The sequence below is a fragment of the Eubalaena glacialis genome, chromosome 12 (assembly GCF_028564815.1).
Source record: "Eubalaena glacialis isolate mEubGla1 chromosome 12, mEubGla1.1.hap2.+ XY, whole genome shotgun sequence".
Taxonomy (NCBI): Eukaryota; Metazoa; Chordata; class Mammalia; order Artiodactyla; family Balaenidae; genus Eubalaena; species Eubalaena glacialis.
Genome location: NC_083727.1, coordinates 1,476,274 through 1,501,317, shown reverse-complemented (window position 1 = coordinate 1,501,317; position 25,044 = coordinate 1,476,274). Strand labels below are relative to the sequence as shown.

The following is a 25,044-nucleotide window of genomic DNA, read 5'->3' as shown; positions in this document are numbered from 1 at the left end:
AACTTTTTCCTTCCCCCTAAAGGCAGGTCTCACAAAAAGAAAAGATGCCTCCATTGTGGTTAATAAGGAGGGAGACTCCAAAGGTAGTTTAGGTCATCTGAGTTAGGAGGAGTTTGGCTGCTATACATTTGACTAGCTCTGCATCTCTCCACTCTCACACGCCCACCATCATTAGTCCTGGTAGCGATGGGCTCTTTAAATTATTATTACTTTAGCTCTGTAGCTGTTATATTCTATACATTTCATATACTAATAAATGTGATTTCATGAATGGAAAGGCAAAAATCGCTTCTGGATGTTCTGGATACAAACAGATTTCAAGGAGCCTGTGCTGGCTCTTGGCAGCTGTGCCGTGTTTGACCTGATGGAAGGTTCGTTCCTTAGACTGGGTTTGTCTCTGGCAGCAGAAATACATCCTTTCGGAATGATGCAGTCGTGTCCTGTCAACTTTAGAGGGAACATGCTCACTGTAAAAGTAGCAATTTTGTATTTGGCTTTGCGAAACAGAACTTTCTTTGAAAACGTTAAACCTTACCTTGGAAAACACTGCAGTGGGAAGGAAGCATCACCAGTGAATCAAAAACAACTGCAAAATGCTTTTTTTACTTGTTTGGTGGTGGATCTGAAGCAATATGCCAAGTAGCGCCACGCGGTGATGGCGTCTCCGTGGCTCGAAGGTGTGGACGGTGTGGAGGAAGGATCCGGCACTGCGGGGTCCAAGTTGGGCTAGGGTCCTTCTCCTACCACTTACTACTCCTGTAAACCTGGGCTGGCCCTGTAATCTCCTTGGCCTTATTTTTATCATCTGTAATATATGGGCTTTACTGACTTTCCATCGAGTTAATTAGATGACTTGTATCAAACACCCAGCACATTCCAATCTATTAAAAATTTCCATAAAGTGCCTGAAAAGTGTTGTCATAATACATATCATAAGGCATCGTGAGACGGCAGAAGAAATTTGTCCACATGATTTTATTGAGAACAGAGACAGATTCAAGTTATCTGTTACTTAAATGTCTACAAATAGGGACAAGAGGCTTGGGTCAGGCTAAGGGTCCACCCAGTCTGTGCCTTAACAGAACCTATCCCGCTGACTTAGTCTCACGGTCACGGCGAAGGCCAGCTCCCCAAGCACTGTCTAACTGTGTCAGACCACAGTCAGCTCTGTCTGTCTGTGACCCCCTCCTTGGCACTCGGGGTTCTGGAGTTGGGGGCTTGGGCTAAAAGCCCAGGACTGATGTGAGGGTCATGGGCTGAAGAGAACAAACTTAAGGGAAGACACAGCTCATCCAGGTGAAGAGGCAAAGAAGAGGCCGAAGAGTCCAGAAACCACCGGAAACTGCCAATTCTCTTGGACAGAGGTAAACTCTGGGGGTAATTCTGAGAGTTGACAGGACACGCAGGGACACAGAGGGGACAATTATCCAGAATTTACCCAGGGGAAAGAGAGTGAACTTCAAAGACTCTTCTTGCCAGAGTTAAGCAGAAACTGGGAGAACATATTAATGTGATTGACGGTGATTGGTGGGTGGGGTGACATCCAGGGCACACACACTGGCCAGGGCTCGCTCATGCCCACTCAGCTGACCCTCAGGATGAATGACTCCCAGGTAAGTTCTGTGAGACACCGAATCAGCAGGGACATTTGGTTAAAGATCTTATGCTTTGCCTATTGAGGTGGGAAAATGAGCTGACAAAAATTTTCTGGCCAAACACGAATTAGCCAGAAATAATAATTAAATTATATCATGCCTACAGCAAGAAAAAAAATCCTTTTGCAATTTTAGCATAGTAAAATAAATAAAAAAGTAAGCCAGTATGCCTTATACAGCATTTTGCTAATGGCCTAAGAGGGAAAGTCGGTTCAGAAGTGTGAGGATGGCTGGAGTAGTGGTGGGTCATTAGTTTCTCTTTATCATAAGGTTCATCAGTGACAAAAATTTAAATTCTGAATCCATAATCCACAATTTAGAATGGGTCCTTATCTTCACATTTCCAAGAGAAGGGAACTTCTTCAACAGGCTTGTCTGTCTTGTAGGGACTGTTTGAAAAACATTGAGCTGATTATTTCCTGTCTTAATTTTGAACTAAGTGAATGTATTCTTTCTAACACTGCACCCATCTGGTATCCATGCCAGTAATAACTTTCTTGGAGACATAAGAATGACAGACAGACATAACTATTTCCCAGTGTTTTTAATAAATGTATTATTTTTCTCTGTAAAAATGGAAACTGCTTGTCTCCCAACTCTACTTCCAGCTTCTCTCAGAAACTAGCACTTGGCATTCAGGACCCTGTGAGAACCTCCGGCCTGAACCGACAGTCTTTGGACATTACATTTGTCTTTCTGGACTCCCTGAGGTTTTGTGGTTAATACGTGAGAGATGTGTTGAGATTCTTGAATAAAAAGCTAGAGAGCCACGGGGGTTTCTTTTGCCCCCTCCCCTGCTTCTCCCTACCTCAAAGGAGGTGCGGTAGAAAAGCCAGAATTGCAAGTTTTGGCACCTGGGGTCTGGTCTTGCCTTTGTTGCTCATGTGCTCTGGCTAAGACATTTGCCCTCTTTTGCTTTGTTCCTCATCTTGAAGTTGTGAGGGTGAATGAATGAACATGCTTTCAATCTTTTGACTTCTATAGAAAAGTGCACAATAGCAGGTAAGTATTTCAGCTATCGGCTTGTAGTTCTCTCAGTAAAGTAGAAGGTAAAAACAAAATTTTTAGCAGCGAATGCTTTTAAAGGTTTCATATGCAAATTTTCCTCTTTGGATGATCTTAGAATTAGCGGTATGCAGTATTTACTTTGCATTTTTACGTTGATTTTTTATTAATGTTTCCTACCAGCATTCCTTAGTTACTTCGCCATCTACAGCTGCTCTGCTCACCTGTTTCTCAGACCCAAGAGCAGTCCCAGTTCTATTATAATTTCCTTCTGAGCCCTCAAGCCAGGAGGAATGTGTTTAAGTACTTAATAGATTTTCTGGGCTCTGGAATTTGAAGGAGAATTCACAGAGCAGCCCTCTTTCAAGAGGAGATACTTTTCTTCCCCATCTTTCCATGGCTCTATGTGTGTCGCTTTCCTCCTGAAAATACCAAGACCTCTACCTCCCTCCCCTGTGTGGGACCCAGTGGTTGGAACAGCCCCACCTTTGTCTCAACAGCCAGGCCCCAAATCTGCTGATACAGCCCTGCCCACCCCCCAACTCATTGCCAAAGCTTCGGATTAAACATGGGGTTAAAAAATCCGATTTGGATTTTTTGTTTTGTTCTTTTTCTCAGTGCCCCTGACAAGTCAATCGAAGCATTGTTCTTGAAAATCTTCACTCCTTTGGTTTTCTGTGTGAGCTAGAATTAGGGCTTTTTCCTGTAAAGCTGTAAGCCAAGGAGAAACTATTTCAGCAATGTTGTCTGCAATGGATACTGTCCAGAGTGTAAAATTCTCTTGGTTTCCCACCAGTCTCCACCGACGAGTCTACAACCTCTACACCCCCTGTGCTTGCTTCATAAACACCTGAAATGCTTTAAAAGCAGCCACATTCCCGCCAGCCACACTTGCCCCAGGTCACTGCTACGTGCAAGTCAGACCCGAGATCTCTAGGTCCCCTAAAAGCCCCCGAGTGGATTCACCTGCAAAAAAATGCTGTAGGTGCGCCACACTCCTTGAATCTTCTGGACGGTGTTGCATGTGGTGCTGACAGCTGCCCTTACTGGAGAGCCAGCTAATCAATCAGCAAATTTGAGAGGCGACATTCTGGGCTGAACGAGGTAGCATTACAGCCCAGAGTTCCAGGAGACCCAAGGATGGTTGCGGACTGACCTAGGCTTCGAGTTAACTCTGTGGGATGAACCGGCCACTAGAGCCGGTCTTGCGCGGACCGGGTCAGGGCCCTGGGATGGGAGGAGGGCGATGCGCATCTTGTGGTCGTGCCGGGAGCTCTCCCAGGGTGCGCGCGTCCGCGTGTGTGCACGCGTGTGCGTGTGTGTGCACGCGTGTGCGCGCGTGCAGGGAAGGAGGCAGGCACACGCAGCACCCACAGGATACAGCACAGCCCTGGTGGCCCCCTCTCCATCTCCTGCTCCCGCAGGCCCGCGCCAGGGCGGCCCCTCGGCAGAGCGGGCGTCCGAGCCCAGCGAGCGGGGCGCGGCGGCGGGCGCGGGAGGTGGGGCTGGGGGGAGGGAGGGAGGAGGGCGGGCAGGCGGGCGGGAGGAGGATCCGGGAAGCTCGGGAGTTATTTGACAGGAGCCACGGAAGCCGCAGAGGACGCGGAGGACCGCCGGGTGCCGGGAGGGCAGCTGGTTGAGTCCGGGCCGCCCGGAGCGCTGGGGAAGAGGACCCCGAGCAGCCCCTCCGCCGGCTCCCCGGCCGCCGTGCCAGCGCGCAGGGCGCGGCCGCTGCTCCGAGCGCCGCCCTCGCCCTCGGGGGCCGAGAGCCCCGCCAGCCCCGCGCCCGGTCACCATGCTGCTCCCCCGGCTCTGCTGGCTGCCGCTGCTCGCGGGGCTGCTCCCGCAGGCGCCCGCGCAGAAGTTCTCGGCGCTCACGGTGAGTCCCGGCCCGCGGGGACCTGGCGGTGGCGCCGTGCCGCCTCCTGCCCGGGTCCGGCGGGGTCCCCGCGGTCCCCTCCGGCCAAAGCGCCCAGGGACGGGGAGCAGGTGACCCGCGGGGAGGTGGCGCCTCCTTCCGCCCGCGCGGCCGGAGCAGGTGGGGCCTGGGCGGGTCGGTGGCGTGCGCGCGCGGGGCTGCTGGGGTCCCCCCGGCACGGCTAGACGGGCCGGGGGTGCGTTCGGGGGTCCCGTGCCGCCCCAGCCACGGGGGGTGCGCAGGGCCGCGCGCGGAAACCAGGTCTGGGGACGAGGGCGCCGCCCGGCGGACTGTCCGAGGGCGGCCCCGGCGGGGCCTCGGCGCCCACCCGGCCTGGTGTGCCCCGGGCTCGGCTCTCGGCGCGCGGCCGCGCGGACCGCGTGGCGCTTGCCTGGCGAGGGGGCCCTGCTCGTGGGCCCCGCAAGTTTCGCCTGACCCTCCCGGAGACCCTCCCTACGTGAACTTGGAGGAAGCAGATGACACGACAAGTGAAGATTGTTTTCCTTCCTCTAAGCGGGCAGAAATTGGGGGCCCCCGGGGGCTCCGCGTCCTGCGCTCCCCGGCCCCGGGGCCCCCCGCGCCGGGTGTACCGAGCGCCAGGGTCACCGCGCCGACCGCGGCGGCGTTTGCTTTATTAGCTGCGACTTCTCGGCGGGGCCCGGCCGCCCGGCGCGCAGTGCCAAGCGCGGAGCTCCGCGCAGGGGCCGAGCCAAGCCGCCGGCCGCCGGCCGGTCCCGGGTGTCCCAGCCCCCGGCTCGGGCAGACCTCGTGGGCTTGCAGTGTTTGCAAACCCATAATTAATGCAATCTGCAGAAACGAAAACATTCCACTTAAATGTGTTTTTGAACAAGTGCTTGAGAAAACACGAAGGGAGAGAGAACACCTCTGGTGGGGAGATGCTTTTAAGTGGCCGGGGACTCGTCCTGAAGGCGTTTATTGTATCGAAAATACCGACGGGTGAGATGGGCCGTAGTCGGGTTCTGCTTTTCAGCAAAGCTCAAGCAGTCCCCGGAGCCTCTTTTTTTTTTTTTTTTTTTCCTTTCGAGCAGTACCAGGAGGGAGTTAGTGAGTTCACGGTTCATACCTAAAATTCTTCTGGGGTCCCTGCCTTGTGTCTCACAAATGACTTGTAGATTAGAAACTGCTAACTGGAGCTTGAAGGAGGTTTTCACACGCTCAGCTTTCCCTGTAGAGCCTTTATCTCCGCAGAGGGGCGGTGGAACAAGACTTGCTCTATGTATCCATGTGTCTATCCATCTAGACACACATAGGCGCTTAGACGCCCTCCCCCGCCATAGCGCATCCAAGGCCGCAGAGAAACTGAGACCAAGTCTCAAAATGAGACCCCACGTTTCTTCCAGAGCTGAAGCAGCAGGTTATGTATGGTGGCCACAGATTTTCTGAAAGTGCCCAGAGTACACGTCATCTGGCTGCTCCCCTCAGGGAACCTCCTGGGTTGGAAAAGCAGAATAGGGCGTTAGTTATTGGAGTAACTGAAATCGCTACAGGTTTTCTTCTTTTTTCTCCCCTCCACTCTTCTTAGTTAAGCATTTACTTTAAGCCCCTCGTCCTTTGCCTTCCCAAGGCTGCTCTCAGGAGTTCCCGGGTGGCAGTGATGCCAGCTACAGGTGGGAGTCTTGTGCGGAAATGGTACATATGTGGCCCCCTTTGACTGTACTTCCTGAGGAAACTTTTTGCCTTAAAACTGCTTTTGCAAATAAAGCGCTGTGCTGCTTTTGCGCCCAGGAGAAAAGCTTAAAGCCACAACATATTTTGGCAAACTCTCCCCACCCCCCATCTAGACATCAAGAAGTTTTGCTGATGGGCCGTGAGGGAATGTCGGAGGTGCTGGGTTTTTGTCTGGTGCTCATCTCTTTTCAGATCATTTCCCAGTATTTGGGGATCTCTTGTTTCCAGAGCAATGGCTTTCTCTCTGCAAGATTTACATCTGATCTTTAATACATCAGAGAGACAGCGCCCGTCCCTGGGAGCCTGGGAGTGATCACTAGGCGTCTTCTGGATGTGTGACCCTAGGCAAGTTACTCAGCTTTCTTAATTTTCAGTGTTCTTATCTGTAAAGTGGGGATAAAGCAATACCCTCTGTTTAGCATGTTGCCGGGATTAAAGATAAGGCTTTTAGTATACGTGCCAGGCATGCGTCTGTTCTGCAATTCACCTGATTTCTGATGGCAGCCATGCCGTTGGTCCCGATGCCATGGTTTTCACAGGTGGCTGTGTCATTTAGGTGTGGGGAGACTGGCCTCACGGTGGTTCTGTCTGTCAGGGATGTGTGTGTAGAGCACCGGGCTTTGCCCTGGGTGAGTATGAGCTTTACAGAGGTGGATGGTGTCGGCGTGGACGGGCAAGTGAGAAAACTCGCCTGTCTGCCCCCTTCTGTCCCACCTTTTCTTCTCACGTAGAGACAGGAAGATGCACTGCCTCTGGGGGTCAGGAGCTTGCCGCTGGCTTCCCTGGATGACGCCTTTGTCTTCCTCTCCCCATAGTGAACGGTCTTGGTTTGGGGTACAGTGTTGCCAGAATGTGTCCACGGGTTTGATCACCTCTGCTACTTGCTGTTTAAGACTAAGAGAATCTGCTTTGCTTGATAATTATCTTTGTTTTTCCCACCAAAGTTATGCTTCAGAAATGGCACCTTTGTGTGTTTTCCTAGGGCTTTCTGAGGGTTTGCGTAATCGCCTGGTCATCCACGAGCCCCGTGTTGTTTCCCATCGGCAGATGGTGTTGTGACGTGTATCGACCCTTCCCGAATCTCGGGTCCCCCTCTATTTCCTCCTTCTTCTTCTAAGGCCAGATCATGTCCATTTTTCATGAGAATGGTTGACTTTTTAAAAAATTTCTGCTCATGGCTGAGACTAGGGAATAACTTCCAGTATAAGTCGTCTGGTTGCACATCATTATATTCCTCAAAGATGATCACAATTCATACTCGGTCATAGGTGCAGTTAGACGGATTTTGACAGACAGCCAGTAAACCCGGACCTGGGTGTTTCCTTCCGGGGTGTGAGGCGCAATATGCCCCGTGACCCCTTCCCCACAGTGTCTGGGGGGAGCAAGTGGTTAGAGCTGCCTGAGGGGAATTCTGCCCACACTTAGAACGCAGAGGCCTGTGGCCTCCCTTCTCATGTGGCGTCTGGCCACCCGTGAGGATGCTGCCCCGGTTCCCGTCTACTACCTGAGCTTTCTCTGCTCCAAGGGCACCTTGTGTGTGTTTTCTCGTTGATCTCCCAGCAGCCTAACCAGAAAGGCTCTGCCGTATCCATATTCCAGAGGCCCTGTTGGAGCCCCGGACACTGCCGTGATCCAGATGCTTAGAAATTCAACCCCAGGTTGTTTTTCTTCCCTAGGCAGGGTGGAGGGCTTCCCTGCACTGTTAGCTGGGTCTCCTCTGAGAATGGTCCAGCTCGACCCTGCCCCTTCCCTCCCAGCCTGGCTGGCCTCCAGCACACGGTGAGGGCAAAGGACTTGTCGGTCGGGGAGACGTGTACCGACAGAGTTGAAGTGGCTGTTTTCCACCCCTGTGTGTATTTGTTTGCTTTGAAAGAGAAGGAAGGAGTTGGGAAGGCAGGATTTGCTCACATATCCATGTGACAGTGTGTCATTATTGGCACAAGAGGGTCTAATGTTGATGATGCTGGGATGTTGGCGTACCCCTCCAGCTCCACGGCGACTGTGGACCATCCTGCTTGATGCTGTTCTCACTCACTGCCCAGGCTTTCAGGGAATGATTATGGATTCTTTCTTCTCCCACTGCAAATGCTCTGAGTACATTTGCTGCTCTGGGAAGGCTGCGTTTCATTCATCAGCAGAAGACGGACCACGGAGGTGGTTAAGGAAAAGGAAATTAAACATCATCAAAATTTTCCAACCTAGAAGCCCATTTACATGGCGACTAAAAACCCAAACATCTGGAGGAGTAACTTTAATTTTGATTTGAAATCAAGACCATAAATAAAACTATAAGCAACTTCAGGCTATAACAGGATTGTGCAGTAAATGGGCATTGATCTAACCAACACAGGTTGCAATGGTTCAGAACAGAGCAGATTTCTAAGTAATTCTATATCAAAATAAGCCTTCCTGAGAGTCTAGGAATTTAGAATGAGGCTGTTATTAAGATTGGCAGTGGAACACTGGCATAGAGGGCAAGGGTAACGTTTCATATTTTTGAATTTTAAAAGGTACACTATTCCACACATACAAGTCATAGAGTGATGAACTTCCAGGTAGATTTTGGAATTGGAGAAGAAAAATTAAGAAATAATTTTCTGAGTTCATTTATAGGAAACTAGAACCGTCACCTTTATGTTTCCCCAGTTGATGGTGTTGGTCATGGCACAAGATGCCCCTATTAATATTTGTACATCTCTAGAGCTCAAATAACACTGAATATATTGAATATTTAATTGAAGCCCCAGAGAGGAAAGGTTTCAGAAAATGAAATCCTAGTTTCATATGGGCTAAGAAGAAATTATTCTAAAAGTGATAATCATAGGCATTCTTATGTGGTTTTGTAGTCCCAGGCTGAAAATCAAAGAGCAAAGATGTGTAGTAAGACACAAATAAATAGAACCCAGTAAAATGGTAACTCACATTTATATTGTCATGATTGAAAACAAGAAATTATAACTGGAAACTTGTACTAGCTGTCCAGATTTAATCAGAATTTTCAACATGGAGGCCCTCTCAGAATGTCCAGTAACACTATCATTATATTCAGATTTTTATTATGTATGGCATAATGTGGGATATTAACCAATTAAACTGGCAGTTAAGGGAAGGTGACATGTCAGTACAGTAAGTGAACTTTTTCTTCCTTCAACACATATCTTCCCTCTTTTTACTTTCTTCTTTTCCCTGGTCATCTTTTTTCTTTATCTTTTATGCCTCTGCCCAAATTACAATTAACTCCCTTTGCTTCTCCTATGACCATTAATGTTACTATTTCTATTTTAGCACTAGCTGAGATCCATAAGAGGTTTTCTAGTTTCTTCCCCTAATACTCTTTCCCCTAAAAGCATCCGTAGGCCCCCTCTGCCGTGCTCTGTCCTGGTGGCTGGCTCGCGGCAGTGGGTAGGCCACTGCAGTCACTTTACCCCCAGCATCATGTTACCGGCCCTGTCCATCAGCAAGCCCGCGCCGATGGCAGATTTTTAAAAGGTTTTTGTCGGGGGGTAAGCCAACTCTTACCATTTGAGGTTGCTGGCAAAGAGTCTTCCAATAATAATGAAGTCCCAGAAAGCATGACGAGTTTAGATGCACACAGTCATGTGTGGTGTGTTTGATCCCTGGTCCAGAACACTTTAGGATGCACGGCAGAATCTATTAGGCCCATTTCATTTGGGATGTTCTCACATCTGTTGGGTTTTAGTCACTGCTGAAAGAACAAGTTCATCACTCTGTTAGCCCCAAAATGCTCTAGTCTATAGGTCGACCTTGCCCAAGGTGGGTTGTTTTGTGTATTTATCTTTGACTCTGTTCAGTATAATCAAGGCTCCAGGAGCAAATGGGTCCAGCCTACCTACGAGATGACAGCATGGCGGACACGAGATTTCCTTCTTGGGATTAAGAAAATCTGTCTCATTTCCCGTGGCTTTGCCTGCCCTGGTCAGGTCTATCCCATACCAGCCCCTAGCGGACTGAAAAAGACAGACCCTTCCCTAGCCCAGGCCACGGTGGCTCGTGAGGTGGGGCCTCGGGGCCTGGGAAGAAGGTGGCACTGGCTCTTGTCTGATCCAGACGTGAGTGCTGACTGCTGGGCAGTGGACCCCTTACCCCTGCCAGGGAGCTACATTTCTCCGTTTCAATGAAAAGTGCATAAGAAATGTTTTTTTATTACTCTGAGGAATGATGAAAAGTACATTGCCCAGTGGGAAGACTGATGATTTTAATTTGTTAGGGCACCTTTTCAGTTGAGGACGGTGAGATTGGTGGTTACCATGGTTAACTCTGGCGTGGCTGACCAGTCTCACGACAACTCTGAGTGTGTTAGGTGTTGTCGCTGTGATGCGTAACTCACGACTGAACCCTAGTGTTGAGGGTTTTACATGTAATTGCCCTTTTCTCCCTTTCTTTGCTCATATCTAACTGCTTTTGGGGCCCATCTTCATCCTCAGAAGAACCTAGCGTAGACTTGCCTTTTCCTCCTTGTATCTGGTTAACTGTTTCTGGTTACTCACATAGCTAACTCAGGCACAGGTTCATCTCTCTTCACATGAACTCCATCCACATAACTGCACTTTCCTTGCGCTACGATAATTTTTCTTATAACGTTGAGAAAAACAGACAAATGCAAAGAAACATCACAGAGCCACTCTGGGTCACTTCCTCAGTTTCGGACGTCACTGTGGAGTCCCTTCCCTACATTACACATCAGATTCACATAAAGAGACGTCATAAGATACAGTCACACCATTGATAAGAAACACTTTTAAGTATGGAGCAGAGAGTACAAAATAAAAATAAAATAATTCCGTTTATGCTTATCATTTTAAAAACAATTCAAGAGATCTGAATGAAGGTATCTAGCAGAATTTAGCGCATTGTCTGTTTTCAGTTGTCTATTAATTCATTCCGCAGAGGACTTGGGTCTGTGTCATCAAGAATTTAAAAAAAAAAATTTAAAAACTTGACCTTTGAAAGACAGAAGTGACTGTCCTGCGGTTTTGTGGTGGCTGCAGGCTTAAGACGGCCGAGTGAGTGGCATTTGGGAATTTCATGGCCAGTTTTGGGGTCAGGGTTCTGGGCAGCATGGCGCCCGGTGCCCTTCCTGTGACGCGACATCAGCTTTACATAGCAGGGGATACATGTGAAGGTTTCCCTCACTCCTTCTCAGAGATCAGCCACTTAAGTGTTCACTGCCCCTGTTTTAAGAGACTGTTACCTTCTTCACAGGGAAGTGGCCGAGTCAGGGGCAGCCAGACGGATCCCACTCCCTGTCACGTCCACCAGTGGTCAGGGCTCTGCTCTCAGGGCCAGGCCCGTCTGTGCCAGAGGGGCAGGAGCTGTCGGCCAGGCCACTGTGGCTCTTGCGTTGCACGTGCTTGTGTCAGAGGAGGAGGAGAGGAAAAGGCCCCTTTCTCCCGTGGCACCAAACTGACGGTGACATCAGGGCCCTCGCCAAGGAAAGTCTAGGCGAGGGAGACCTTTGTCTTTGGTAAACAGATACATGGAAAGTTTTAAACATTAAAAAGAGAGATAATGCGAAATTCTGGTGCCCTGCACTAATGCCGTTGACTATGGAATAAAATCTGTCATCAGGAGGGTTCTCCTTGGACCTGGGTGCACTGGAGGACCTTGCTTTTAATGCAGGCTGAGAATCATACAATCTTTAAAATTGTCGTCTACTGATGAATCAACAGTTCACAGCACCTGCTTTCCTTGGGCCACGTGTTTAGCTATTTAAGGGAGATCACTAGGTCTCTGAAGCCCAGATGCCCTCTGTGACTCTTCTGTATCTTCCTGTCCGGACCCTTTCCTCCCAGGCCCGGTTCTGTCTTCGCATGTTGGAGGGACTCTGAAAACGAGGTGCGTTACGGACATCAGTGACCCCACGTTCACCTGCTCCCACTTCCCACCCTCCCTTCTAAGGCGTCCCCGCAGGTTCCCCCTCTGCTTTCTGAACCAAGCTCCGTTCTGAGCTCTGGTTGGTCCACACCCTTTGACGAGCCCTCAGGACCAGACACAAGATCTCAACAGGGGAGCATGGCCTTGCTTGATGACACTGGGGTGAGGTTGGCCCACTTGCCCAAGTCACTTTCTGAATCTGAGGTTCCGTTAAGCCAGTTCCCCCCCCGCCCCGTCACTGTTTCTTTGAATTTTTTGAACCCGTAAGTGGTGTATACTGGTGTATACGTTATTCCTGTTAAAACTAGATTTGCATCCTGACCCCATCACCAGGTCGGAACTAGCCCCTCAGGCTCACGTAAATCTGCTAAGCGCTTCTCCACCTTCCTGTAAATGGGTTGGCCTGGGGACATTGAGGGATGGGCTGGGACTCACTCCCAGGAGATGAGACCCAGGGCCTTTTCTCTCTGCTGCATCGATTCCCTGCACCAGGAAATATCCCCAGGGGATTTGGATACGTGCCCCCGCCCCCCGAAAGAATCAGTGACTTAAAAATCATCAAACACTAACTTGCACTCCCAAGTACACTTCCTGTGACTCTTACTCTGTCCCGGTATTGGCACTTTGTGAAGGAAGGTGTTGGACCCGCTGCGAGTACTCAGGCAGCACTGGTCTCCACCGCACAGGGCTGCCGTCTCCTGGGCACACGGACGTGCTCTCCCAGCACCGGCGTGGGAACATCCCGCACGCGGACCGAAACTTCAGTGTAACGCAGTAAACGGTCTTTACAGCCTGCACTTTTCTCTCGTAAAGTACAGCCGGTTTCCGGTGCTGGTAACAGCCCTGCCAAGACGCCCTGTTCCTTTCGTGGGTGCGTGTGTTTTAAATTTTTGCAAACACCTCAGGGTAAGGAAAGTGAGTAAGAGCTCTGACCTGAACGTACACGTCGGCTAAGCTGCAGCTTTGCAGGATCCGCAAATGATGGGCTCGTGCTCATCAGGTCTTCATTCTTCAGAGGTTTATCTTTTGGAGGGAGTTGCCAAAGCGAGATCTTTCTTTTCACTCGGAGATATAATCCAGGTGGAGTCACGAATCCCTTTCTCTGCGCCCTTGGCATCTCTCCGCCGTTTACACCGGGCTTGAGACGCAGGTGCGGCTCCAGGGGAAGCGCCTCTTCCTACCGTTCCCGCGCCGGCCACACGGGGGCGCCCGAGAGCAGCCTGCTCCGCCGGGGCGGACGGGCAGGGGTCCGCGGGTGGGCTCGGGCTCCACCGCCCGCAAAGCTTCTGCCACTTGACGACTCGGGTCGCCACTTAGCCTGAGTTCAGGCGCCACGTTCAACTTTCCAGTGTCAGAGGTTTGACTCATGATGCAGGGACACTATATTAGGGAATTAACAACCAAGGGACGTTTTTATTTGAGGTTTCTAGCAACTTTCTTTGGAAGTCTGGGATATGCAGGTTAAATTCAGGGCGATTACTCAAATACCAGGTAAGAGTGCTGTGTACCCGGGGCAGGATTTTGGCTTTAATAAATGAAGCCAGGAGAGATGCCCCAGTGGGCTGTCTGCTGGGCCCGGCTGCCGGCAGATGCACTTCCCTTTCTGCTGCAAGATCTGGTCACTTAGTGAACGGCTTTTGTTTAAAGCAGTGGCTTCCCTTACTTGTAGGCTAAATTAATATTGTATTTCAGCGTTCTTTGGGGATGGAGGTTCTCAGACATGTCCATTTTATGATGGATTTTAGCCCGAAAGAACATTAACTGCAGAAAATCAACAGTTTGTGCTCAGGCTTTCAAAGCCTTTCTTCCAGCCGAGCCTTTTCCCAATAAAATCTGCAGACTCGCTTTGTTGGGGGAAGGCTCCGGGGAGGTGCGCCCCGGCCCCGCTTCCCTCAGACACCTTCTTACCGACCTCTGGCCAGAAACCATTTACATTTCTTTGCATCCAAAGATCTGAAGGCGGTTTGAAAAGTCCTAATTGGCCCCATTCAAATTCTCATCAACGTTCCCTCCCCTTGCCTCCTTTCAGCCGCCGTTTTCTTCCCTTGTTCTTTTTTTACATGACAGAGGAAGGCCAGCCTCACTGCCTGCAGCGGTGGCTGCAGGTCGTCCCGCAGACTGATGTCTAAAGGTTGGGCGGAGGGGCCACGCCCGCGTTCTGAGGTCCCTTGGCCGCTGTGACCTCTTCAGAACCTGGTGCTTATTTCCAGGCTCAGCCCGGCCTCGCCGTGGTCCCCGTGTCTATGAGGGGGACTCGGGGAGCCGGCAGGTGACGCTGGGTCCCAGAGGCTTCCTGGGGCTCCGGGGGGCCTGGACACCCGGCATCGCCCCTCTGCCCCCAGATGGCAGCACGGTGGCGTGGACACACCCCGGACGCGCTGTGCTGTCCCTGAGTGTGGAATCCTCGGTGTGGGCGCACGTGCAGTGTCCCCCGAGTGCTGAGGTCAGGAAGTGGGCTGTGGGCTTAGGCCTGGGGAGGCGCCCCCTCAGGCCTTTCTTCCTGGGGGCTGTTGCCACGTCAGCCCTGGTGCTCTTCTTATTCAGCCCCCTAATTTAACAAAAAAGGGTACAAGAATTTCATTGGCCAAGAATGGTAGAGAGTTCGTTAATCTCTCTGTCCCTCCTTCTCTGTGTGTCTCTCTCTCTGTCTTTGTCTCTCTCCAGCCCTCGGGCTTTCTGCAGTCTTGCCCCGTGTGCACGTGGTCACTCCCAGCCGGCCTCGCCCTTCGTCTGCGCTGTGACTCTGCCAGGCCGCCTCCTGCCCACACCAGGGAGCTCGGGTCTCCGGTCAGGGCAGGGAGGACAGAGAGGCCCGAGGACTGGGGCTCAGTGAAGTGAAAGGTCTGAGAAAATATGTAAATTAACCCAGAACTTGACTCAAAGCCAAATTTTAACTTTTTTTTAAAAATTACAAATGGTGTTTTTTTTCACTTTTCCTCCTTTAATACTACTTTCTGGGTTTTCCGGTTTCACTGAGCGCTCAAAACAGCCCTCTGTACCTTTGCAGCAGTGAGATCCAAGCTCTTAGGACGCAGCGTCCCTCGCTGTCTCGGAATTCCCAAGGTAGAGCAGGGGACGGGGTTGGAGGTGTGCCGGTGGGGCGCCCGGCTGTGCCTGCGGTCGGGTGCAGGTAACTGACACATCCTTCAGCCGTTTGCTTTTGGGATTCCCTTAACGCACATCCTGGGGAATGGAGGGGCTTCGATGGAGAAAAGGTAAACAAGAGTGCCGTGACATGTGTAAGTGAAATCTTACGGCACTCGGGCTGTGTCTGGACTTGCTCGGAGGAGTGATGGACCTGACCTCTCAGCTGGGTGCCCGTCGCTGGCAAACAGGTCACTGCCCAGCGTCATGCGTCCTTTCGTCCAGCAGACACAGCAGTGGACAAGGGTTGGGGCCAGTGTCCAGATGTCTGTCAGAAATGTGGCCCAGAAGGTGGCTCTCAGCTGAGCCCTGAGGGCCTGGGAGGCAGCCAGGGGGGTGGGAGGGGGCTGGGAGCATCCCGTGCAGAGGACCACCCACCAGACAAGTGGGGGCCTCATTCGGGGCCCTGAAAGGATGCAGGGGGTGAGGGGAGCATGAAGGGCCCCGAGGAGGAGGGCTGGGCAGCCAAGAGGAGCCTTCCAGGGTGTCAGAGCAGAGGTGCAGGCAGGCTCCTGGAGCAGCCCTGATGCTGGGCGGGGGGGCAGGCTGGTGGTGCAGGTGTGATGCTGGGCGAGGAGGCCCTCGGCCTTTCCAGCTGTTCTGCTGACTCGTCTTTACTGCAAGGCCATGTTCTCTCCTCCACCCACACCCCGGACGGGAACGGGGCAGCTGACTTGGGGCTGGTATATGAGTTTTCCTTAAAAGGTGAAAGAAGTACACGGCGAACCTAGTGCCAGGCGGCAGTGGCCGCCGCCTCCACGGCCTGTCTTTCAGGGAAGCCGCGTCCTGGGTGAGCCTGGAGGGCTGGGGACTGACAGGCAGTGACAGTGGCCCTCCTGTGGGACTCGCTAAATGACAGTGACTCGTTCCCTGTGTTTGCCTCTGAATTATAAAGTGACCCGGAGACACCGTTCGTAGAGACGCAGGATGCTGGATTCCAGTCTCACGTATGTGGTTGAAATCATCCTCTCACAGCACTGCGGTGGCCGAGGACACGTCTCCCAGCCGCCTCGGAGAGCCCTGCGGGACGGGGGTGGGATGGCAGTCTGGCCTCTCCTCCCAGAGCCCAAATCCCCTCGGGGTCTTGCTGGGACTCCGTCTGGACAGTAGGCCCGGCGGAGGGAAGGCGCTGGCTTTTCCAGAAGCTTTGGTTTTCCAGAAGCTCTCTCCTCTTTCCTTTAGTCTAGGAGGAGCATCCCTGATCTGTTTCGTCTCTCATTGTAGCTGCTCCTGGCTCCCTTGCCTCGGGTTTGCCGTCCTCCTCTGATGGACACTGTAGGTCCTGTCATGAGACACACTCGGATGTGGGATTTAGGACAACTCGGGCCTCTAGGACTTGTTTGGAAAAGACTGGAGGGACCTTGTGATGATGAAATCCTGCAGGTGTGGCCCAAAGGCAAGGGCGTGGCGGCTCTGGTGCAGGAGGGCGCCTCGCTGCGGCCCCGTCTCTGGTCCTCGGAGGTGACTAGTGGTCATGGCGGCAGGACTCAGCCGGCCTCCCTGGGGGGCGCTGGTCTCACGGTGCCCACCCATCCTGGGGCTCTTGGGCTCTGGGGCCACCGCTCTGGTTGTGACTCCTGGCTTTGCGGATCCTGGAGGGTTGGGTGAGCCATGGGCTCAGCCTCCTGTGCTGCAGGAGGCGGACTGCCCTCTTCTGTCACCACGTGGGTGACCCAGGCTGCCCTGGTCACCTTGTCCCCCCCGGGGCTCTGGTGGAGAGTCCGGCTCCCGGGAGGGAAGCAAGGCCCCGGGCTGGACCAGCCCCCCCCAGGAGCCCTCCGCCCACCTGGCTCTTCTCGGCCTGGAGGTGCCACGTGCCGTCCCTTCTGCTGCAGCCTCGCCCGACGCCTACAGTTAGCCTGTGTTTCGTGGGCCTTTGCTCGCTTCTGCCCCTCGCTCTCCACAGACACCAGCTGTTTCTCCAGGAGGCCTTCCTGACCCTGTGGTCGGTCGACAGGCCAACTCCACGTGGAGGAGCAGAAAGCTAGGGGTCCTCAGCTATGTGTATTATTACTACCCTTCTCCTCTTATAACTAAGAGCTAATTTGTTGGGTGCAGCTTGGAGATCCGCACGATGCAGCAGGTTAACTTAGGGAGCTTGTGAAGGGCTCCCGCTGCTGTGGTTGGTAGCGTGGAGATCAGGGTGGAGGTGACGTTTCCTGCGTCCAGGGCCTCGTTCGCGGTGACCCCCCCCTCCCCCGCCCCGTGCTGACTCCTGCCCCTCCGGTCCCCATGCAGTGGGCGCTCAGTTCTTCCCATTTTGCAGATGAGGAACTTGGGACACGGATGATTAAGTGAAGTGCCGCCTGGGCCGGGTTGGCTCCCGGCACGAGGGCTCACGTAGGCAGGTGCTCTCGGCTCAGGTTCTATGTGAGTGAGGCACTCAGGCCAGAGGCTTGAGCCTGGCCGGCCACGGCCAGAGTGTTTGTGGCTGATTCCGCTGGGTCCTCGACGAGGACTCTGGGTCATGGGTGGGAAGCTTGCTGCGGTGTCTTCAGGGAACATTCCCCAAAGGGATCCTTGGAAGATAAGTTCTTGGAATTAGTCACATGTCGGACGACCCCAGGGAGGGCTGTGGGCGCCGTGGACCTGTGGCTGGGCCCTGGGTCGGGGCTGTTTGCTGTCGGGGTGTTTGCCTAGGGGGTGTCCTGGCGGGAGCAGCCCTGAGTCAGGGTGGGGCTTTCCCGGGATGTTCTTCCCTGTCCTTTCGTTTCCTGGTGTCTGAGTCACATGTAGCTTTCAAATAGCAGGTGTTTGGCTTTTATTGTCTTGATTGATCCATGTTTCTCTCACGGAGATTTTAAATTCTTTAGAGACCCTTTGAAGATACCTTTTAATTAATTGCAAATAAGATAAAATTCACTCTGATTTACTGATAGCACGGAAGATTTTCTCAGGTGCACTTAACTTGCCTCAAACTTACAAGGCTACACCCATGCGATGCGTGCTTGAGACGCGTACAGTGAAAAACCCTAGGACTCCTCAAATGGAATAACCCCTGAACTACAGTCCCCCAAGCAGTTTCTTAGGAAGAAATGATGGGGTCTCCTTCTCAGGAGACTGGGGAATTAGAGGGAGCTTTTGGGGATCTGTTCATCAGCCCCTTCATTTTATAAGGAGAACCCTGAGCCCCCTGGCGGCTGGGGGCAGCCAGGTGTGCAGCCCAGGTGTTTGGACTCCGCTTCACCCGATTTCTGACACCCGCCTCTGCTGGCTGCATGTTTAAAGTGAAATTTAATGCCAGATTTTAACAAAAATGATTTCGGCATCTAAATCTTCCTCGTGTCTTACATTCATTATTGTAAAGAACTGATTTTGGTGGAAACGTGGTACTAGACAGCGACACTACTGTTTAAAATTAAAAGATGCAAAATATTGTGAATGTCATTGTGGCTTTTCTTTGGCTGAAACGTTGGTTACGTGACAAAGTAGTGACCTGTGCCCTGGTGGACGTGAGGAGGGGCTGGAGGAAACCGTCGGACCCTGGTTCCGACTCTACGAGTCCTGCACGTGTCCCCAAGACACGTGTGTGGTTGAAAGGATAAGGAAAACCTTACTGCATCCCCGATGGTGTTGAGCCCACTGTGAATTTCAAAGAATTTCTTGTAAGATCTTAGGCACTTTTTCGAGAAGACCTAAAAACAGGGTATGCAGGATAACTTTCAGGTGTCTCCCCTTCACTGGAAGCAAAGTAAGGTTTAATCTGGTGGCTTTTCATTTGGCTGTTGTGCTCCGTGTCTAATGCTTTCTTTCGATATTTAGTAAGAACCTGATGTTGAGTTTCAGTGCAATTGAAAGCATTTTGGATGTTCACTGAAATCTTTGCTGTAGCAGCACCTTTAATGCAGTAGGATCTGCACCTTTAATTCCACAGAATCCATCTGTACATGGAGACCTACAGTTCTCATCGTTACATTGGGTGAATTAGCAAAGAATAGACACGCCCAATGGGAAGCTAGGCAAGAGGTGTTGGAAACACGCCCCCTCCCATGACATTGACTCTCCGCATGTGTGTAGGTTGCTCAGGCCGTCCTGCTGTTTTCCAGGTGCTGGTACTTGAAGCTGTGATGTTCCAGGTCCAGGACGTGATAGGCATTGAGATGACACATTGGTTTCTCAGCAAGGTGGTCCCACTGGCCGCCACCCACCCCTGCTTTCTCTCCCCTCGGCACGGCTTCCCTTACAGACAATCCTGTGGCCGTGTTTGTGCAGTTGACCAGTTGTGCAGAGGCCTGAGCGGTGCCCTGCCCACACCCACTAATCCTCTGATTTCCCCCCTTCACTGTAGGCACTTCTCTGTTGCCTGAGTGACACGGGTCCCCAGAGCCCATCAGGGTAGCCTGCTTCTTGGGTAACCTAGGGATCCAGTGCCCTGAAGTGTAATGAAGTTCGTGCTGACCGACCTGTGGTAGGTTGTCCTCGGGGAAGCTTGGCTTTGCTATGAGTCATGAACGCACTGGTGTCTGCGGATTGAACGGTCCTTCCTCTGCGAGGTGCGGCTCCCTCTGTCCCAGGCCCTGCCCAGGCGGCCTTGGTTTGAAGGTTTGGGGCTCCTCAAGCTCTCCGCTAGGGCAGTGGGCCCTGTCCTCCCTCCCAGCAGGTCCCTCGTGGCCCAGGCCTCGTCTGCCCCGTCCAGACATGGTGCTGGATACACATGAGGCTCTGATGACCGACTCCAGTGTCCACCAGGGACAGTAGGGAGGAGGAGTGGACGGTGGGCTCAGAGGACATGGGAGGAAAAGGCTCGGCTGAGGAGGCGCCAGTGTGGGCCATGACCTGAGCTCAGGGGCTCCCCGGTTGTCTTGTCCACTCAGGCTGTGGTGTCCTGACACTGTGAGGGACCAAGAGCAGGAAGTACCCTTGGAGAAGGGCCAGGTGGGTGATGGGGAAGTAGGAGAAACTGATACTCCTGCAGTAGCCAGATTCAAACAACCTCGTTGTAGGTTACCTGTAATACTAAAAAAAGTCAGGTACAAAGGTCCCCGTGTTCATTTGAGGGCGCTCTTTGAGTCCCATTCCTGCGGAAGGCAGACGTGGGCCCCCAGGGACATGTGCTTCTGAGTCCTTGTGTCCTCAGGGGGTCACCACCGCCCTCCCCGACTACCCAGGCCTCAGGTTCTCTGCCCTTAAAATACTCCACTGACCCAAACCAGAAAACAGAAAATATCAAAATGCAGGGGGAAATGATCTGCATAATATTAAATAATGTGCCCCTTTTCTCCCCGTGTTTGCCATGAGGAAGATCTCATTTTAGCGCGTGGAAACGTTCGTTGTGAAGACGTCAAAGCTGAGGATGCTTGCCGTTCTTGGCAGAATGAAACAGGGTCAGTAGTTGAGGTGGCGGTCTGTTGACCGTTCTGCATTCTAGCACACAGGAAGAGTGTTCCCTGGTGATCTAAAGGGAAGAGCCATGATTTCGAGTGGTTTGAGAGGTTGCTAAAATCCGGTAGCTTGATTTTTCCATTTGATGCATGTAGACGGTGGAAGGCATTTGATAGCAGAACATGAAGGAACGTGAGGGCTTGGGGAAGGAATGTGGCCCCAGAAGGAGGTAAATCTGATGAAATGAAGTGAGGTGTCTGGACACGGATGAAGAAGATTAATGTCCTTCTGGATAATATCCTGCACTCTGGGAAAGCACCAACCTGAAAAGTTTTGTCTTTCCTAACACTTCTCAGAGGACCTCAGGACACGGCAGAGGGCCAGGCGGGGCTCCAGGGCGTGTGGTCAGATGGCGTCACCCGAGGGGGTGGCATGAGGGTGGGGAAGGAGACTCCCCACGGTGGGGCCGGCGAAACAGAGCTGGGATTGGGTTCTGCTGTGCGTCAGTTTACCCCTGGTATTTAAAATCTGCTTCCACGTTGATAACAGCTCTGGAAGCTGGCCCTGCAGTAATTCCTTCCTAGACAATTAACTGTCATATGTCCAAAATCCACCCACAGGGCCGCTGTCCAGGGCCGTCTGGGTGTAGTATTGTCATTGTGGAGCAATAGACAGGTTCTCCAAGAAGGAAACCAACACTTGGGGATGATTAGCATGTGACTGGCTCAGACATAATCAGTTCTGTGAATATTCCATTCCCATTGTTTTCTAACCTACCTATTCCATGTAAGGTTCAGAAACCCAAGTGTCAGATACCACTGGCATGATGTACCCACCAGCCACAAGTAGAGGGACCTGCAGATATCCTGTATCCAATGTGTAACAGACTGTTATGCATTGATTATTGAACTTGTTAAGTAGTCATATTTTGCAGGTTTCCAGATTTCCCTCAGGACTGTACTAGTCAACTTTATTCTACCACCATAGAAAAGGTATCTCTGGGATAACTTTGTGTTAAAGAAAATCGTTTGGGAAAAGAATGAAGAGCATAAAAGTACCAGAGAGCGAAATTCCAGATAAGCTCGCCAGAAGCCTGAAGTCCCTTCAGGCTAATCCCAAAATGGATTAGCTGCCGTCCTGCGGTCAGGTCACCAGGACACCAAGGGTGCCGTGGTCTGCATAGACGGGTTGAGGGACCAGTGTTCTGAGGAGGGCGAGGGCTCCACAGCCCATAGGAAAGCCTGGTCCAAAGGGTGGGCTGCTTATTTCTGGAAGATGCCCTCCCCATCACTGCATTTATCAGCACTAGCCGCCCCCCATCACGGGAAGGGAACCGACCAGCTTCCCAGTGTCTTGCCGCTTCATTTAGTGTGCAAAAAAGTAAGCTATTTGCCAAAGCTTCAACACGCTCATTCTTTTCTTTTTTTAATAAAAATGGTTTTCCCCATGGGTTTATATACTTTTCACTCAGGAAGAAGCAGGCATAAATCCAGCAGCTCTCACTTTCTGGAGTCTTTTTTAAAAAATTCTTTTGGTTCCAGACTGAAGGCCAGCTTGCTCTTAACTTCTGGACACTTCTGAGTCCCCCCAAAAGTGCTGGGCTCCCCGTGGAAAGATGTGCTCCAGTTGTCAAGGTTCAGATGCTTCTGGGCCGTCAGCTGAAAGAGGGTCTGTGGTCAGTGCCACCTGGGGCAGAGGGTCACTCGGCTGCTGGTGGACCGGTGACCTCGTGGCTTTGTGAGCTTTAAAAACCGCACTCGTTTCTCACCTTGACATTCTTTGTTCAAAGGACACGTTTTGTGAAGCCTGATATGAAATGAGATGAAGTTGGGGTCCTTGGGGAAGTGGGGTGCCCCCCGAAGCCAGCGGCCTGGGCTGAATTCTGGGCCTGTGGTGTTGGTGGGGAGGGGCTGAAAGGACCTCTGGGCAGCGTTGGAGGGAAGGGTGAACGTGACCGTGGCTGGGTCACCACCTGCTGGATCTGTGGACCAGGAGGCCACTTTTCTCATTCAGAGTCAGGGAACCAAAGTCTGGAGGAGAAAGCATGTTTTTCGGGTCCTGTGCACACGCCCTGTGTGTGCTCCCGGCCTTTGTCCCGAGGATGTACTCTTCACCCCTGGATGCGGGCGCACGTGCCCTGTTCAGCCGTGTGTGGGTGGGGCTCCCACAATCCCCTGCGGCTGCAGCCTTCCGTCCTGAGCCAAAGCTGCAAACCGAATAGAACTTACGTCTCGTCCGCGCGCGTCTCGTGGCAGCTGAACTGGGCCCAGCACACCTTGTTGTGAACAGTTGTGCTTCACTTTCCGATGCGCCCCTCCTGAGTTTATTCGGACCGTGCCTGTGCGCCAAGGATGCTTTTCCTTGTGATCTTCTGAGCATGGTATTATCCTTATTTAGACTTTTCTTAAATTCAACATGACGCCTGTTATGTGAAAGGATTTACTGTGTATGTAATGAAACTACAGCAAAAAGTTGTAGACTAGTCTATGTTTCTGAGGAAGCACCACTAATTATGGTTTTTTTTTGTTTAATGGATGCATTTCATTAGTAATTATTCCTGAAAACCACTCCAGGAAGCTGGTGGGTTTGCAGCCTTTGACATTCCCTGGCTTAACTAAGACACTCCGTGAATCAGTATCAACAGCACGGAACAAAATAAGGAGCTGGAAACAAAATGCCTGGAATACTGACCCGTGTTTGTCTCCAGGCAGATAAATGAGAAGCTCTAGGGCTTTCACATCCCAGGGGCTGAGAGCAGATACGGAACGTGTGAGGTCAGGGCCCTGAGGGTCCTGCCGTGATTCTGGGAGCCAAGGTCCTACAGGGAGGGACGCCACTAAAATCACTGTGAGTGTTGATGCTGATAATGAAGTTTTCTGACCGCAAAACTCATTTCTGCATCACAGGCTAAATGTTTCCCGAGTGCTATATTAATATTTTAACAAGTCAAGCAGTTTTATTGATGATTCTGCTTTCCTGTGTCTCAGAAGGAAACCGTAGTCATAGATAGCTGTAACCATCAAGTCTTAGAAGTTAGCATTTTGTGCTAATTGCATAAGGTGGGTCTGGCTGCCCTTCCCTGGTGAGCCTGCTCTTCCCTGGGCTCGGGCTTCGGCTGCCCCAGGACCAGAGCAGGGACAGGGCAGCCCCCAGGCCTCCCAGGGGCCAGGCTTCCTTTCCCTAACTGTGGGCTGGCTCTTCTGCTAGAAGGACCTTATCCCAGGATAAGAGCTGTGTCTTCCAGGGTTTGTCTCTGCTTACTCCCTGCCTTATTCTCTCAGAAATCCCAGAGCGGTGCATTCCCCAGTGAGGCACATTTGGCAAAACTGACAGCAGGCGGGTTTTTCGAGGGGTAATTGAGCATGTTTTGTAAACAGATCCCGGGTCACTAGTTTATATAAACATGAAGAGTTGGTTGGTTGAGCCTAGAGGAGCAGTAGATTCTAAGAGTCAGGATTTGAATACAGAAGCAATTTTCTAAACCTTTCTGTTTGTAAATGGTGTCCTGAAATCAATAAACTAGCAATTCAGAGCATCATGCAAGTTCAGACCGGTACCAAAAGCCAAATCGCATGCCTTTGTGGTAAAAATAAGCAGAGCATTTGGTCCCTACTGGCTTAGCTGGTCACTGCAGATGACATTTCAAAGACAAAGACCATTTACCACATATGAATGTTGCCAAGATTCCCAATTTGCAGTCTCATTAGAAATGCTTTCTCATCTCTTCAAGAAAATTGAATGGAAATTTCCAGTTCATTCAATGAAATGGTGCTTATGTCTTTTTTCCTTGTCTTTGGGATGGAGGACTAAATTAGAAACAATAATTTTCTCTGAGCTTGATCTCTTCATAGGAAATACATACGGAATTTTAAATATATTCATTTTCTCAAAATTGGCCTTTCTAAGTGACCGTGTGTGTGATTTAGTGCAGAATCTCTCATAGTGCGAGTCAAGGCTGACGTCCATCAGGACCACCTACTGTGCCAGATAGAAATGTGGATTTGCATCCACTCTTGGTCCCCTGAGTGAAGATCTGCAGGGGAGAGACGTGCTCTTTTTGAAGCAGAATCTCCAATGATCCTTAAGGACACCAAAGTTTGACAATCACCGACTTATCTTAGTTCTGTAGAAAGTCTTCTAGATGTATGGCATCTTTTCTTTTTCATGAAAAATGATCTGCCAGTCAACCTATTTTGCCATATCTGTATAGTTTATTGTTTAAAAAAAAATCCAATTTTTAAACTTGGCCACCTGTGACATGACTTTATTTTACGTTGAACAGGGATGGCCAAACTTGGAAAGATATTTCTATTCCAGTATTCGATAAAGTGTTTCTCTGACCTTTTATTTCTTAATGAAGCCATAGTTGTTGCATCTAAGGCCACAGATGCCAAGACCCTGAAAATTAGCGAGAAG

The 25,044-nt window shown here is 51.3% G+C and overlaps 1 protein-coding gene across 4 annotated transcripts in view; it reads left to right on the top strand.

Annotated features, from left to right (window-relative positions):
- Positions 1 to 4,235: 4,235 nt before the first annotated feature.
- Positions 4,236 to 25,044, top strand: part of SMOC2 (SPARC related modular calcium binding 2) — a 155,112-nt gene continuing 134,303 nt past the window's right edge. For all 4 annotated transcript variants that reach the window (XM_061207138.1, XM_061207137.1, XM_061207136.1 and 1 more), the window contains exon 1: positions 4,236 to 4,539. In XM_061207138.1, the coding sequence (XP_061063121.1) occupies positions 4,456 to 4,539 (84 nt within the window). In that variant the 5' untranslated portion in view covers positions 4,236 to 4,455. The remainder of the gene's footprint in view (positions 4,540 to 25,044) is intronic.